The sequence below is a fragment of the Micromys minutus genome (genome assembly GCF_963924665.1).
Source record: "Micromys minutus genome assembly, chromosome: 7".
NCBI lineage: Eukaryota > Metazoa > Chordata > Mammalia > Rodentia > Muridae > Micromys > Micromys minutus.
Genome location: NC_137976.1, coordinates 21,729,482 through 21,744,599, shown reverse-complemented (window position 1 = coordinate 21,744,599; position 15,118 = coordinate 21,729,482). Strand labels below are relative to the sequence as shown.

Here is a 15,118-nt window from a genome sequence, read left to right as displayed (position 1 = left end):
CAGTCAGAGGGTGGACCGGAAACGAAATAAAATCTGGTCTGTGAAGTATCACTTCTCAGACATATCTAGAGTTTGCTTAGCGCAAAAGAGGCACAGCAGGGTATCTCCAGAGATAGGCTTATTAAATAGGCAAACTCTGGATATGTCTGAGAAGTGATGCTTCAGAGTAAGACATAAAAGTAAGAATGCCTGACATCAATCTTACGTCCCCTCCACACACACATGTATACATGCATGTGAGCAAGCATACATGTACATGTAAAGAAAAAGGATGATAAATTAGAAGTAAGGAGTAACTTAAAAGGAGAGGTGCAAATCCATAATTATATATTCCTCAATTTATTGGTAAATATTTTTGCTTTACATTTATAGAAGACAATTAAATATATAAGATGTATAGGTATGCATATATATTTTCATATGTTTAAATCACCATTAACTTAGATTATATTTAAAATAACCAAAATTCCTCTAGGTATGCATACTATTATGATATATTCACAACAATATTAAGGAAGAGACAGTATTGATCCTATCAAAACTCCTGAAGAATGTAGAAGAAAGGCAGACTTCGCACCTACTCTCTAAGGACATCCAGTCTCATTCCAAAACCTGATTTAAATGATTTACACATAGAAAGATAAGAAAGGCACAGGAATGAAATAAAATTCCAATCAGTGCCATTCATGAACACAAATTCACAATTCTTTACCACCAGATACTAAACTAGATCTAGCACCAGACATCAAGAGTAGAGTTCATTCTTAGGAATACAAAGATGGTGTACCTCTCAAAACTACTTAGTGGAATTTAGCATGTCAACAACAACAAAAATGGAGAAAGCAATCTTAAAATTAAGTTCACATATAACATAAACATGAGTAAAATAGAACTCAAACAATTTGACACAGTGTAAAACACATATCAAGCACTCGTGAAATATATCATCAAAGTACATAAGAGACCACCCACTGAAAACTACAAAATATTGCTACACAGTAGTAAGTATGACGTCTGTAATGAAAACATGTATTATTTTTCTGGGAAGAACTCACTGTTACTTTCACTGAATTTGATAAACTGAACAGTGCATTTTCTATTGCAATTCCTCGAAGCCTTTGTAGAAACTGACAGTCTGATTGGAAAAGTATGTAGAAGGCAAAAAGACCTATCCTGGCCACAGAGAACTTTCACAGAAGAAAATGATGGCACTGTCTCATTACCCAATTTTAAAGACCATTTACTATAGCAGTGTAAACAGCGAGACTTGGCATATAATCAAATCCAAATGCTACGAACACTGAAAGAAATTCACATGCATTGCCTTTATGTAGGAACTGGTTAAAAATTTCTATCCTCTCCATTTAGTAAATGTATAGAATATGGAAGCCTGTCAATGTCATGCAATTACCTGAAGATCCATTATCATCCTAGGCATAAAAGCTAAAATTACAAAGCTTTCAGAAAAAATTTCAGGGATACTATGTAGAGCTATAAGAGAATCTCTCTGACAATGACAAATACAAAAGAACAAATTGCTAAATTGTACTTTATTAAAATTTAACATTTATCAAGACACTGTTAAAATAGAGAACTCATTGACTAGAAAAAAATTCTTACTCTCCCCGCCCCGTGTGTGTGTGTGTGTGTGTGTGTGTGTGTTTGAGATGACCAAGAAGATCATTCAATATTCAAAAAAAGAAGAGATTAGGATAGGTAAAGTTCTGATGCATCATTTGCATGCAAACAATTTGAAGCTACAATCATAGAAATGCACCCTGGAATGCTCCTGTTACAGAATGGCGCTATCAAATGTTGGCATTGATGCAGAAGAACTAAAAGTCCTTTTTCTGGCTTCTGGGAATTTCAAATTTTACAATTTGCAAAGTGTTTAAAGATTTCAAGTAACATTAACAATATGTAATCCTATTATCATGTAAATTCTACCATCAAGAATTTCTTCTAAAAAAATTAAGATATATGTTCTTGCAAAGGTCCAAACAAGAATGCACATTTTATAAATAGAAAATTAGATTTAAAAAATAGAGCATACTCATCGAATTCAACACCATTCAGTAAACATTCATTTAAACTGTTTGAAAAATACACGACAGAATCTCAGAAAATATTGCATGAGTCAAACAATAGGCACAAATTATTGTGCTCTAGATAAATGCATTCACATTCTTATCAAGAACAGATAAACATCACCAAGAGTGACTGGGATGCTTTCATTCAATAATTTGAATAGACATAGCATGAAGATTTCTGCTCATATGTATATTTGCATTACTGAGTTCAATTGGGCAGCTTCTCGTTTTGACATATATTGGCACAGAGGAAGCACAGAGCTTTGCATCAAAATATACTCTCCTGTGATTGTTCTTTAATATTTTCATTGGACCACAACTACTAGTGGATCTATTGAATACTAGTAATTTTTTTGGCCAACCTTTATAATAAAACTCTATGGGGGTAGCTATAAGATAATAGGACACATATGCAAACAATTGTGTGAATTATATGTATAAACTCATGCCAACAGTGTGTACTATAGCTGACAAAAAACTCTTACAAATAGGTAACCATGATCACGATGATCTCAAGACACAATCTTAGTATCCAATGAAAGATCCAAAGTTCAGCCTTTACGGACCGACACTCACCAATGATTATCGGCTGTGGTTCACTTTTTACTCCAACCCCTGCGCTCGTACTAGCTGCCACTTCCACCCTGTACTGAATTCCAGGGAGCAAACCGCCTATTACCACAGAGCGAATGGCTGCGTCCACCGTCTTATTGATATGGAATCGCGTTTCATTTCCCAGACACCAGATCTATAGAAACGGGAAAGTAAAAGGAGAGAGTATGAAATCTCCTTTCTGAGAACATGGCTATTATAATCAAATACATATTCTTCACAGGGGACCCATCTATTTTGTAGTCTTAGAGAGGTGTTTGTCAATGACATTCGTAGACATCCAGGGCATGTTATGAATATTTAGGTGTATTTGAGGGAAAACAATAGGACCAGCTGAAACTGTCACATCCCAGTACATCTCACTACCCTCATGTGCATTTACAATAAGAATCAGAAGGCACAGTGGCTCCTTTTGACACATCAGGATAGCGATGGATGATTTCATATTTCACATTTGTATAGATAAAATCCCCCAGTATGCACTGCTGCAACTATCAAAATTTCTTTTATACATTGTCCAATATACATTTGGTAATTGTATGTTATGCTGTTAATGAACGATACATATCCAGTACTCTCACACTGTAAGACTTTAAAATTAATTTTGTTATGTTACCAAAATGCCATATGTCCTCCTTGATCATGCTTGCTTAAAAGGTGATGGAGAGATTGAGGAAACATACCTAATTAGAACATCCACTTGCTTCGGTAAGTTAGTGTAAGTTGACGAAGTTCTAATATTTTCAAACTTAGCCTTTAGAAATAAAATTTAATGTCCACCTTCCTGGGTTAAATTATTCAGACTACTTTTTCACACCAGCAGTAAATTTCTGAAGAGGGGTGGGATCTGTAGTTAATGTTACTTGGTCTACCTAGCATGTTATTTTCCAAGTTCTAGAAATATATAAAATTATCAAAAAAGCTATTGTGTTGAATTTTTTTGCAAAGCTGTATATAACCACATCATGATTTTGCAAGATTTTATTGTAAAAATTTCATTGCATCTTAAACATCAATGGTAAAAATCATAAAACAGGGATTTTTTTCCCTTTAACATGAATTATTTCATACGTTCAAAATGAGACAATTATCTTTTGCTGTCCTCTTACGAACTTGTTTCAATACCTTTCCCCAAGGAAAAACACAGGGCATGTTGCCTTGGCAGTCCTATTCACTCTCGACCCTATTTTTCTTTTCTGACACTCAATTAATCTCTCCTTGATCATACAGGCAAACTTCAGTTTATTGACATCTTGACTTCTATGTTGAGCCATTCCTTTCATCATTGCCAAACCCCATTATACTGAGACCTACTCCACACTCAGTCTTCCAAATGAACTGTATGTCTCTGACCTCCATATGGGACTCTCATTCCCCATGGCTTCTTACCCTTGCCTATAATACCACCAAAGCTGACACTTCACTCTTGAGTCCTTATGGATGGGTTGTGTAGCAATGGTCCTAATATCTTTTGAGAAAGTTTCCTATAGGCCTCCCTTTGTTGGTGTGGTTTACCTTATATTCTTGAATAATTCCATTCTGGTGGTCAGCTGGTGGCGGATCCCAGGAAACACTAATGCTTGTGCTGTTGTGGCTTCCAACTGTCAGCACAGTGACGGACTGGGGAGGGGCACTTGGGGCTGCAGAGGAAATAAATTGATATAAAGAGTAATTTCTGGTATGTCCATGATTACACAACATGAAAATAAAGACGTTTAAGGTTCTGCCTTCTAGTTGTCTGGCATCTTCACATAGCTTTTAATAAGTTACACCTTGTTGAAAAACAGACTTCAAGTTCAATGCACATTTTAACATGGATGCAGCAATTAGGTGTATTATACACTCAACAACCAGCTAAACAGATTGCACTCTTAGGATGTTTTCCCGTGTGGGACAGTGTGTTGACAGATTTAAATCTTTCTGATGACCTTGGGAAGTGGAAAGAATTCTCAGTTTTAAACAAAGAGGCCATGCTGTAAGATGCTGAGGTCAAACAAGAAGTTGAAATTTAAGCCCAGAATGTTGAAATCTAGAAGTTACATGTTTTGTCTTTAATGCTTTCTAATGATTATATTTCTAGAAGAATATATAAGAATACTTGAATCAAAAAATATTCTCAGATGATTTATCCCAAAATGCAAATAAGAATAGTTTCTAGAGGCTGGCTGTTTTTGGCATTGCTGGAGATATGTTTACTAGATAAAAACAGAAATGAAAGTATAAATCTCACTGTTAAAAAAATGCTTTTTTCCACACTGGGGAAATAATTGATGATTAAGAGCTGGCTTATCATTTAAGATTTAAAACATACTTTATGTGACTGGGCAACAGACTGTACTAACAAAATGGAAACAGGCACATGTTGGGTCAGATGTGAAATGGGGATTTTTTTTTTTTTTTTTTTTTTTTTTTGATTTCCGACAGTCATTCTCTGTCTTTATAGTTTCTCCTATAACTAATTACAACCATGCTGAGAGGCAGCAAGCGAGGAGCAGTTTCTGATTTTAGATTGCAGGGTGCCCCTTTCTGGAATTCCCAGAGCTAGGAAACAATAATTGTGAAGAACTCAGCCATTGGTAGCGAACCCCTTAATTTAACTCAGTAGTAGAAAGAGAAATGTCAGAACATTAAGATACCACTAAAAATCTATCTAGAGAGTTAAAACAAAGAATTGTGGACCACTAAATGCTTCCTTTAGAAACTATCAATGCCTTCATATCTTCACAACTCACATGCCTTACAAACATCGTAAAATACATTTCAAAAGCCAGCTAAGAAGGTGTCCTACATTTAGTAAATTAATCACAGCGTATTTCATTGATATGACAGTTGAATTGAGATGTAAGACAAAGAGCGACAGCTGCTAATGCAATTTGCTCCTTCCTGTCCCTTAATGCGACAGTGCCATTCCAAAAAGTAGCACTGTGACATAAATCTGACCACTTGTCTCCCAGCCTTGCAGTTATTAAGCAGTAGATTGCAGTGAAAGCTAACACTCAGAAGCCAAACTTCCCTTCTCTGCGTTGCTGGCTGGGCGGGAGAACTCTGAGCCTGTTCCCTGACAGGTCAATTATTCCAGCGCCCGGCTTCTTTCTCCAGAGTTGAAAGAACTTGGATCTCTGTTCATTGCTCCCATATTCAGTCCAGCTGAGTCCATTTGTTACATTTCCCAGGCCACAAAAATGTGGACCAAATACTAAAAAATGTCTGTTCTACAAAAAAAGTCTACTGCAGTAAAATTGGCTCTTGGAACAAGGCTGAAAATTATCTTAAGTTAAAATTATTTGCCCCATTCACTCATGGAACAAGTTTGCAGTGTAGGTGAAGTTCAATGGAACATAAGAACGATTAGAAATGTTAGTGTATATATAAGATATATATATATACATATATGTGTATATATATGTTAAAAGTAGTATGTTTTCAAATGTATTCTCTTCCTTCTATGTTGATGGAACTCATTGCAAATAACATGAAGTTAATATTTTTGTTGTATACAGACATAAGCTTGATGGCATTTGGATTGAGTTTACAAAAGTCCATTTCCTGTGTCATTTAACACAACATGTTTTTGGGGCTGAAAACTTTTACAGGAGGTGTAAACGCACGTCCATGTGAAAGCGGCATTGGTGGGTCTGTTCACTTGTGTTCTCGCCAATTTACTCAGGGCAACACTAAAGGCTTCTCATTTATGATGCAAAAAATGGTTAAAATGTCACTATGAGTTGACATCATATCTGTGGTAAATCTGTTCCAAGTATTGGGGAAGGAAATGGAATTCTTCTAAGACGATAACTACAGCAAGTGTGGAAAATGCTCCCAAAGAAGAGACTGTGGCTCACATTGACAGTCCCTATGGAGAAAACAGACTGACAGATGCCAGGTTTCACTATGTCCCCAACCAGCGGTCACCATGAGGAAGACTTTCCTGTGTCCTCGAGTGTCTTACAGAATGTTTCCTGAAGCCAAATGAGTGAGGTCCTCATTAAACAGGATATATTATGATCTCATTTAAATGTCCTCAAGCAGAAGGCTTAGGACAAAGGTATAAGAAAAGATTAATATTATTTTTTTCTTTTGTTTTTCACTTTGGTCTTTTTGGGAGATATACATTTTGAGCATACCCCCCCACACACACACACTCACCACTCACACACACACACTTTCACAGACACTCACACAGACACACACACTCACATACACTCTCTCACATACACTTTCATACACAATCACTCACACAATCATATACATGCACACGCACACACGCACGCACGCACGCACGCGCACACACACATACACACACATATACACACTCACATACAGACTCATGTCTTACTACCACTTTAATTCATTCTTTTCCTCAGAGTATTAAGAGAAAATTACACTTCATGTATTCACTCATCTATGACCCTTTTATGGTCTCCGCATTAATATAAGCAGGAAGCTTAGAACAAACTGTCTTTAGTACAAGTGTCTTTAGTTAGAGAGCGTTACTGACCTTCCTCAGTAGTACGGACTGTTTTCGATTCACTGTCCATTCCTTGGAACTCATTAAAATACGGCCTGACTTTAATTTCGTAAGTCACCCCCTTTTTCAGATTGACAAGGACAGCACTCCTCTCAGTTGGGACTTTGGCATCTAGATTCTGCCACACAGTTGAGGCTTGTAGGCCAGAAGTCTGTCGGTACATCACTCTGTAGCCCTGAATAAACTGGGGTTGTCGGTCCACCTGCAAAAGTGCGTAGAATAGTTGAGAGAAATAAGGGAGACATTGATGAGGACTTTGACACCCTCTGACCTCCCTGTGGCTATCTGAGTGGCAACAAGATCTTCAATTATGTCCTTCAATTGCATGCATATATTGTTGTTTTTAAATCTTTTGAAAGGGGTGAGTAGACCAACTATGCTCAAGTCTGAAAATAGCTCAGGATGTCCAAGAGAGGGTTCTCTTTCCCACGTGTTTCCTATTCACCTGAATTGAGCAATTCCCAATTTTCTGATACTATATCTGAGCTGCCATTCAGGAGCATCAGTTTATTACTTGTCAGTCAGAAGCTTTTCCTGATTCCGAGTAAGACACTGGTCCATGGAGGAAGGCTTCTTAGTCTTCAGAGCTAGCCTTCCATGTGGAAGGAGAGCATTAGCTAAAACCCAATCAGTTGTCAAGGTACAACCACAGCACATGAACACAGGGAAATACTGCCACTGTGATATACTGGGACTTAGGAAGTCTGGAATCTGAGCTGGAGTTCAGACAATCTCCCTGAAGTCACAGCTGTAATTGGAAGGAAGTAGGAATGCTTATTGCCCTGTGTCTGGACAAGCCATGGATGAGACCACAAAACCCTATTATGTTTTAAAGACTATGATCCAAAGCGCATCATTTTAATGAGTTCTCTCCTCTAATATTCCCATCCTGCATGGTTTGACAATGTCCATGTCTTTCTCTAGATAACACAGCAGCAACACTTTTAACTACAATTCTGAGATTTTGGATTTGAGAGATCATTAAATGTTCTTTTCACTTTATAATGTCTGGGTGACAGCTCAGTTGGAAACAGCTCAACTTGAAAGCTTGAAAACCAGACTTAGAGTGCAGAACCTAGAATGAAACAACAGCCCAGTCGTAAGTTTGTGGACCTACTGGCCAGCCAGTACCACCTCATTGGCTCATTGATAGATGCTGAGTGGTGCTGAGAACTTTGCCAAAAGGAAACCAACTGCTGCGCCACATGTATGCACTTGCTGGCCCTCCTCTTCACTCTAAAAACCCCACAGGCTTTATCTAGGACTTCTGTTTTGGTTTTTAAAGAGAAATATTGCCAAAATGTTATAGGTTCTTTGAAACTGTCATACAATATATTTTGATGATATTAGCTGCTCCTCCAAACCTTCCTGGATTCTCCTTGCTTCCTACCCAATACTACGCACCTTTAAAAAATCCTTCTAAAAGACATGTTTGTGCTGCCCATGTATTCTTGGATGCATGGTCTTCAACTGGAGAGTGGTCAACTTATCAATGGCTACGTACACTCATTTTGATAATCCTTTCTTTTTCAGCTGTCCAGCTGTTAGCAATTACAAATAACTCCACAGTTTGGGGTGGGATGGCATGTCCAGTACCCCTCTAAGCTGGTATTTGTTTCGACTAGGACTTGCACAGTGTTTGAAGAATCGGTCTCTACTGCTATTCTTTCTACAGGTTATATGGTTGCTTCAGTTACAGAGGGAAAAGGCTTTTAGGTTTTAGCAGTAATAACAGAAAGGACTTAAAATTGCCTTACTGGTTTGCTTTGCTTTATCAAGGCATGATTTGAACATAAGCCCCTATAGCTCCTTGTCCAATCAATACCCAGTTTAACCGCTCAGTAGTCATATGCTGAGAAGCTTGATGTCAGCCACCTCACTGTACATGTGTAAAATTTAGTGATAAAAATAAATGAAATGACCTCATTTCAAGGCAGTTGTGGAAAAAAAAATAAAGAATATGAGTTTTTACCGGAGCTTAAAGAATTCAATTATCAGCATGCTATAAACCAAAATGCTTTTCTTTTACAAACTAACCTGTAACCTTACTGGTTCAGTTGTAGTATTAAATCTTTTTGAGAGAAAGCTACTGAATGATGCGTAATAGATTGCATTAGTATTTTCACGAAGAAAAGAGAAAACTCACAAAACTTCAATTAAAATGAATAGAATAAAGGAATGTGTTTCTCTTCAGAATGTCTCTGCTAGAAACACTCTTGAATATGTATGTGTCTCTTACAAGCAAATCTCAGGTTGACAGATGAGTCTCAAAAAAATAGAAACGCCTTTTTCCAGTTGATGGATTTTTAACCCACAAAGATTCTCTGATATTAGAGGCAAATATTATGAGGCCCCATCCATAAAATTTAAGGTCTAACAGGGAGGTTCATGCAGGATCTTGAAATGATCACTCATTGTACCAATCTGTGACTGTAAGAAGCTGATGTTTCGAAAACAGAAGTTGCTCGGTCATAAACTTAGGCAACCAAAGAACAAAACCTAAATTCATGAGAATCAAAGAGAATTGTATTTTATCAAAACTGCCAAGAGTTTAAAAAAAAAAAACCCTTGCCACATATGTTAAAACAACATTAAGCTTAGATTTTATAAACTTGTCTGAGTTCCCTTTAAGTGAATTTATATACCAAAAGAAAAGCATAACTCACAATAATAGCTTGTTAATACGGAAAGAAACAAGCTGTGTTTTTAAGAAGAACATTAAGCAGCTGTTTGGAGATGAAGGGAGTCTGTAAATCAGGGCAAATTGGTTTTATCCATGTTTGGATTTCATTAATTAAGTGTTTTAGGTACTTTATGAAGCTAATGTTTACTACACAGCATTGTTCCCTCACTCCAGTGAGCACTGTCACCAACCAGTGGATAGTAATGGGCTCCTTAATGACAAGAGTTTAACTGAATTCTCTGCGGTTGGGAGGCACTGCTTGGAGGGAGGGAAATGTTATTACAGGTGAAGAGTAAAGGAGAATTTGCTGAATTTTGACCTTAAACATGGAGGTGAGTAAAGGCTCTACATTACCCACGCGAGCTCCTCCTGACAGCTGAGCAGTTCCAAGTCATGTCATACGTTAGTTACAAATTTTATTAGTTAGCAGATTAGAAGATGGGAGTCCTTTTAGTATTTACTCTAATTAATGTCTAGTCACACATGCTTGGGATTTAAATGCCTAAGTTTAAAAAAAGAGCAATTATGACACATTAATAGTGCTTTTGTCTTATGGACTAAATAGAAAGACCTAGAAATGCTGTCCTCCATTCCTGGAGCCTGCTTTGATTTTTACTGTTCCCTGTTTAACTTTCTGAGCTTAGGATGCTTACTTTCTTCAGATACTAGGAGTCACGGGGGCAGAAACAGTGAAATCATGAAGTGAACAAACCTTTTAGTCTGCAGTGTGGAGATGAGGATTTACAAGGCATTTAAATATGCATTTACAGGGTATCTTTTTTTTTTATTGAAAAACTTTATTTTAAAAAACAAAGATAAATGTACAAATTTTTAAGCATTTTTGCATACAAGTATACAAATACATTTTTTAAGGTTGTAATTATGTATTTGTGGGTACATATACATACACATATGTACATATGTAACAATAATATAGGAAAAGAGGGTATTAATTTGAGGAGATAGGAGAGAAACTGGGAGGGGCTGTAGGAAGGAAAGGAAGATGTGATACAGTTCTATTTTAATTAAAATATATTCTTTTTTTCTTGATCTTCACACAGTCTATGAGTTGTTTCTGAGGTGTCCAGAACTTTCTGGGGTTAGTATCCCATTATCAGTGACTGCATATTATGTCTGTTCTTTTGTGACTGGGTTATCTCACTCAGGATGATATTCCCTAGATGCATCCATTTTCTTAAGAATTTCGTTAAGTCATTGTTTCTGATAGCTGAGTAGTACTCCATTGTGTAAATGTACCACAATTTTTGTATCCATTCATCTACTGAAGGACATCTGAGTTCTTTCCAGCTTCTGGTTATTATAAATATTGACATACTAAATGTTGTTATTGAACTGCCAAAAGCTGTGCTTACTTTCTACAGCTTCATCTTAAAAACTATAAGAGAATAAAATCCTCTACCTGGATAGAAAAACCTAAAGTTTTCTGAGGTGAGTCGGTTGCAAAATTCCTTATCTTTGTATTAGTGGGGTTCTGAAGTTGACTTTTAAAATGCACTCTTTGCAAACCAAGTGTCCTGGCCCTAAGCAAAGGCTCTTTAAGTATTTCTTCCCCTGAACCTCACCATCATTACCATAAAATCATCCTTGAAAAACAAAAAGTTTTGCTACTTTCTCTGTAGAACAGGTTTTACATTTTTTTCCTTCCGTCATTAGATTCGGAGTCATTTTTAGTGAGTAGCCAGTGATAGAAATTGGCTTTAACTTTAGTCTTTGGTAAGGTTTGGGAGGTGAATGTTTCTGTTTTTATTTTGTTAGGGTTTTTCAGTTCACAAGTCATGTGCATTTTTCCATTGACACCAGGAGGCCATTGTTAGCCACTTCCGATGGTCCAAACACTAAACAAGAACAAAAAGATTCTGTGCTTCACACCCTAGCATACCCAGTATTAAAATAATGTGAGTGGAATGAGGTAAGGACACAACCTGCCTTTATTTGTGTTCTTTTTTAAAAAGAAGTCATGTGACAAAATTAATAAATAGTATTTAAATATGAATGTAATGGCTCGTGCTCTTAGATATACTGCTTTAATATATTCCTATATCAAACTTGTGCTATGAGGGACTATCTTTGGTTGATATTTTGGAGTCTAATATACCTGAATACCTCTTTGCCTAATATTGTTTTTTGGTATGTGTAACATGTCATAGCATTTATTAGCATATCCTATTTCTCAACTGGATTTTTGTCACTACATACAATGGCCCTCAATGTCTATAATACGCTTAATACTAAAATTGCTCTTGAATTTTATTTGTTCAAAAGTAATTAATACTGGAGGAGAACCCAAACAATAGTTTATTATCTGATAGACCTCACCTAGCTTCACAAAGTAATTGATAAATATATATTGTCGCCCTGTTTAGTTGAGGGAGTTGTTATGAGGTATGACAGAATTGTTTCTCTACCATGACCTGTATTAAGATTTAGCTACTTCAAAAACAAGGATCACAGATGCATAGGATAAACATAGCTTAACTACTAAGTAAAAAAATGAAAGTTGAAATGATAACAATGAATCAGGAGAATGAATACAAACTAAGACAAGAAATCTTAAGGGTTGTTGAATGAATGGAAGAGAAACTGGAAAGTATTTGGAAAAGATAAATCAGCACACCATGACTATATTAGCTAGAATAGATAAACATTCAGAATGTGTTTAGCAAGTTATACAAAATATATATTGTCAGGTTAATACATTGGTTAAAAAATCCTTAGGAATATACCAAAGGTAAATGAAAATGTCCACATTTAAAATCTCACACAAATAGTTGTGGAAATATTATGCATTGTAGCAAAGGAAATGAAATAATTCAAAGGTTTACTAGTTTGAAAAGACTCTCCATGAAGCAATCATGTATGACTATTTCACATAGAAAGTGTAGACTAGTAGATTCCCTGCAAGAAATTACATCCTGATACTTACTGCAACATGAATGCAAGTCATAAAGTTTGCTGAATGAATGAATGCCCGGAAAAAAAGTGGTCGCTCTGATTCCCTGCCATGCTCCAGCACTAAAGATTCTATGGCAGCATGACAGTTACTGGCTAAAGTGAAACAAGGATGGGTTCAGGAGGGAATGGTTACTAATGGGCACAGGGTCTTATTCCGGGGTGACGTTACCATTCTAAATTAATGTTGACGTTGGAACATTCTTCATTCTGAAGGTATTCTCTGCAACACTGTAATGTTAGCCTGTGAGCTGCAGCTCAGCAAAGTGTTATTGTTTTAATTTTAGTTTCAAGTTTATCTGCATGTTTTTGCCTCCTAAAATCCCAGATAGATTTTGTTGCTATACACGAAGCCTAATATAATCTATGCAAACTTACAGTCCATGTGACTTGAACAGTTGTAGGTGTCAGGACAACTGGATTGTGGAGACGAAGGATGACATCTCCTAATTCCTTCTGCACCTGTCTGTGGTCCACTCCTTGTGCTGGGGGGCTGATATCTGTAGTGAGAGCAGAAAGCCACTCCTAATTTCAAAGTGCATTAGCAAGTTCCAGAGCATTGGATATGTCATGATATACAACAAGATGGCATATAAATATAAACACATTATATTTATAAAAATAAGTAGATGTGTGTATATGTATTCCATGATGGTATGGTATGATTTGTTATATTTATCTATTCAAGAAAGATTCTTTGTAATTCTTCATCCCCATAGAGAAGATGGTTATTAGATTCTGAGTTAGACTAGTCTAAAAAGATTCTTTCTCTATAGATGGTGGGATATTGAAGTATTTGCCAAGTTGTAAGCTTTGAACTATCATGCATTGAAAATTAAAAAGCCTTTAAAAATGCTACAATATGACAACGGAGCTCTTTAACCAACACATTTCCATGCCTAGGTAAAGTTTCACCAAAACTATTTGATTTAAAAAAGATGTCCAATTCTAAATTCTTTATTAATTATTAATTTCTTCTGCTCTTCTTTCAGTTTGAAAAGCAACATTTTTTTTTTTTTTTAACAAAAGTGAGCAGTGTATATCTAAGCTGCAAATTGTGCTAACTTTAACAGGGATATAAATAGAGATTACATAACGTAGTTTTCTTTCATTTCCACGTTTTTCATCTTTAACATCAACAGTAAAATGTGAATTGACTTAAAGCAATATGTGCCTTTATCTGAATGTTATTATTAACTTTTGCTGATATATATATATATATATATATATATATATATATATATATATATGTATATGTATATGTATGTATATGTATGTATATGTTTGTGTGTGTGTGTGTGTGTGTGTGTGTGTTCTAATTTGGTATCTGCCTATAAGTATTTAGGAGGTTTAATGAAAAAAATAATTTTCCAAGAAGGTGATTGTTAAAGGCATGGAAAACTCAGACCTCAAAAGTCAATGTGTTGTTTGAAATAAAGTGCTTTGTAGATGGTCAAATAGCTGAATGTGTGACAACATCACAAATAAATCTGCCACATATGTGCACAGGATAGCATTCTCAGGATCAATAGGAGGAGAAGCCCTTGGTCCTGTGAAGGCTTATTTCCCCAGTGTAGGAGAATGCCAGGGCGGTGAGTTGGGAGTGGATGGGAGGCAGGGAGGGCATCCTCACAGAAGCAGGAGGAGGGGGAATGGGAGGAGGGACTGAGAAAGGGAATTACATTTGAAATGTAAATATATAAAATACCCAATTAAAACAAAGGAAACAAAAAATTTTGAAACTCACACATAATGCATGAGTTTTCCTAGTGAGTATCTGTTACAAAAATATAGGTCTTTAGCTATGTGAAGTTTCTCAGTTGGAACATGCCAAATTTTTCTCTGTCTGTCTCTATCTCTGTCTCTGTCTTTCACTCTTGCTCGCACACACACACACACACACACACACACACACACAAATTCATTAATCTTTGTTGATCTTTTTACAAAGTATTGTATTCCCAGTCAAATCTTAGTGACTGGCACAGTCACTCAGGACCATGAAGGTGTGCGAGACCACATCACACAGGAGCACCTCCCAACCTTGTTCTCTCTCTACTCCAAACTGCAGCTGAACACACAACCACGACTGCTCTCCCCAACGGTATAGCTAATGTATAGTCTAAAATTTCTTGACTTAAAAGAAATCATATATCTCCTCCATTTCTTACTCAGCCATTTAATTTACTCATTCAATCCAGACACATTAAAAGCGGTCGCATAGGGATGAGGTAA

At 36.4% G+C, this 15,118-nt stretch overlaps 1 protein-coding gene across 1 annotated transcript in view; it reads right to left on the bottom strand.

Moving 5' to 3' along the window:
• The window catches only part of ROBO2 (roundabout guidance receptor 2), a gene marked incomplete at both ends in the record, with an annotated part of 484,272 nt that overhangs the window by 57,487 nt on the left and 411,667 nt on the right, over nt 1-15,118 (bottom strand). Inside the window, 4 exons of the mRNA XM_080919232.1 lie at nt 2,667-2,838; nt 4,218-4,342; nt 7,201-7,432; nt 13,262-13,383. Of these exons, the coding sequence (XP_080775358.1) occupies nt 2,667-2,838; nt 4,218-4,342; nt 7,201-7,432; nt 13,262-13,383 (651 nt within the window). The remainder of the gene's footprint in view (nt 1-2,666; nt 2,839-4,217; nt 4,343-7,200; nt 7,433-13,261; nt 13,384-15,118) is intronic.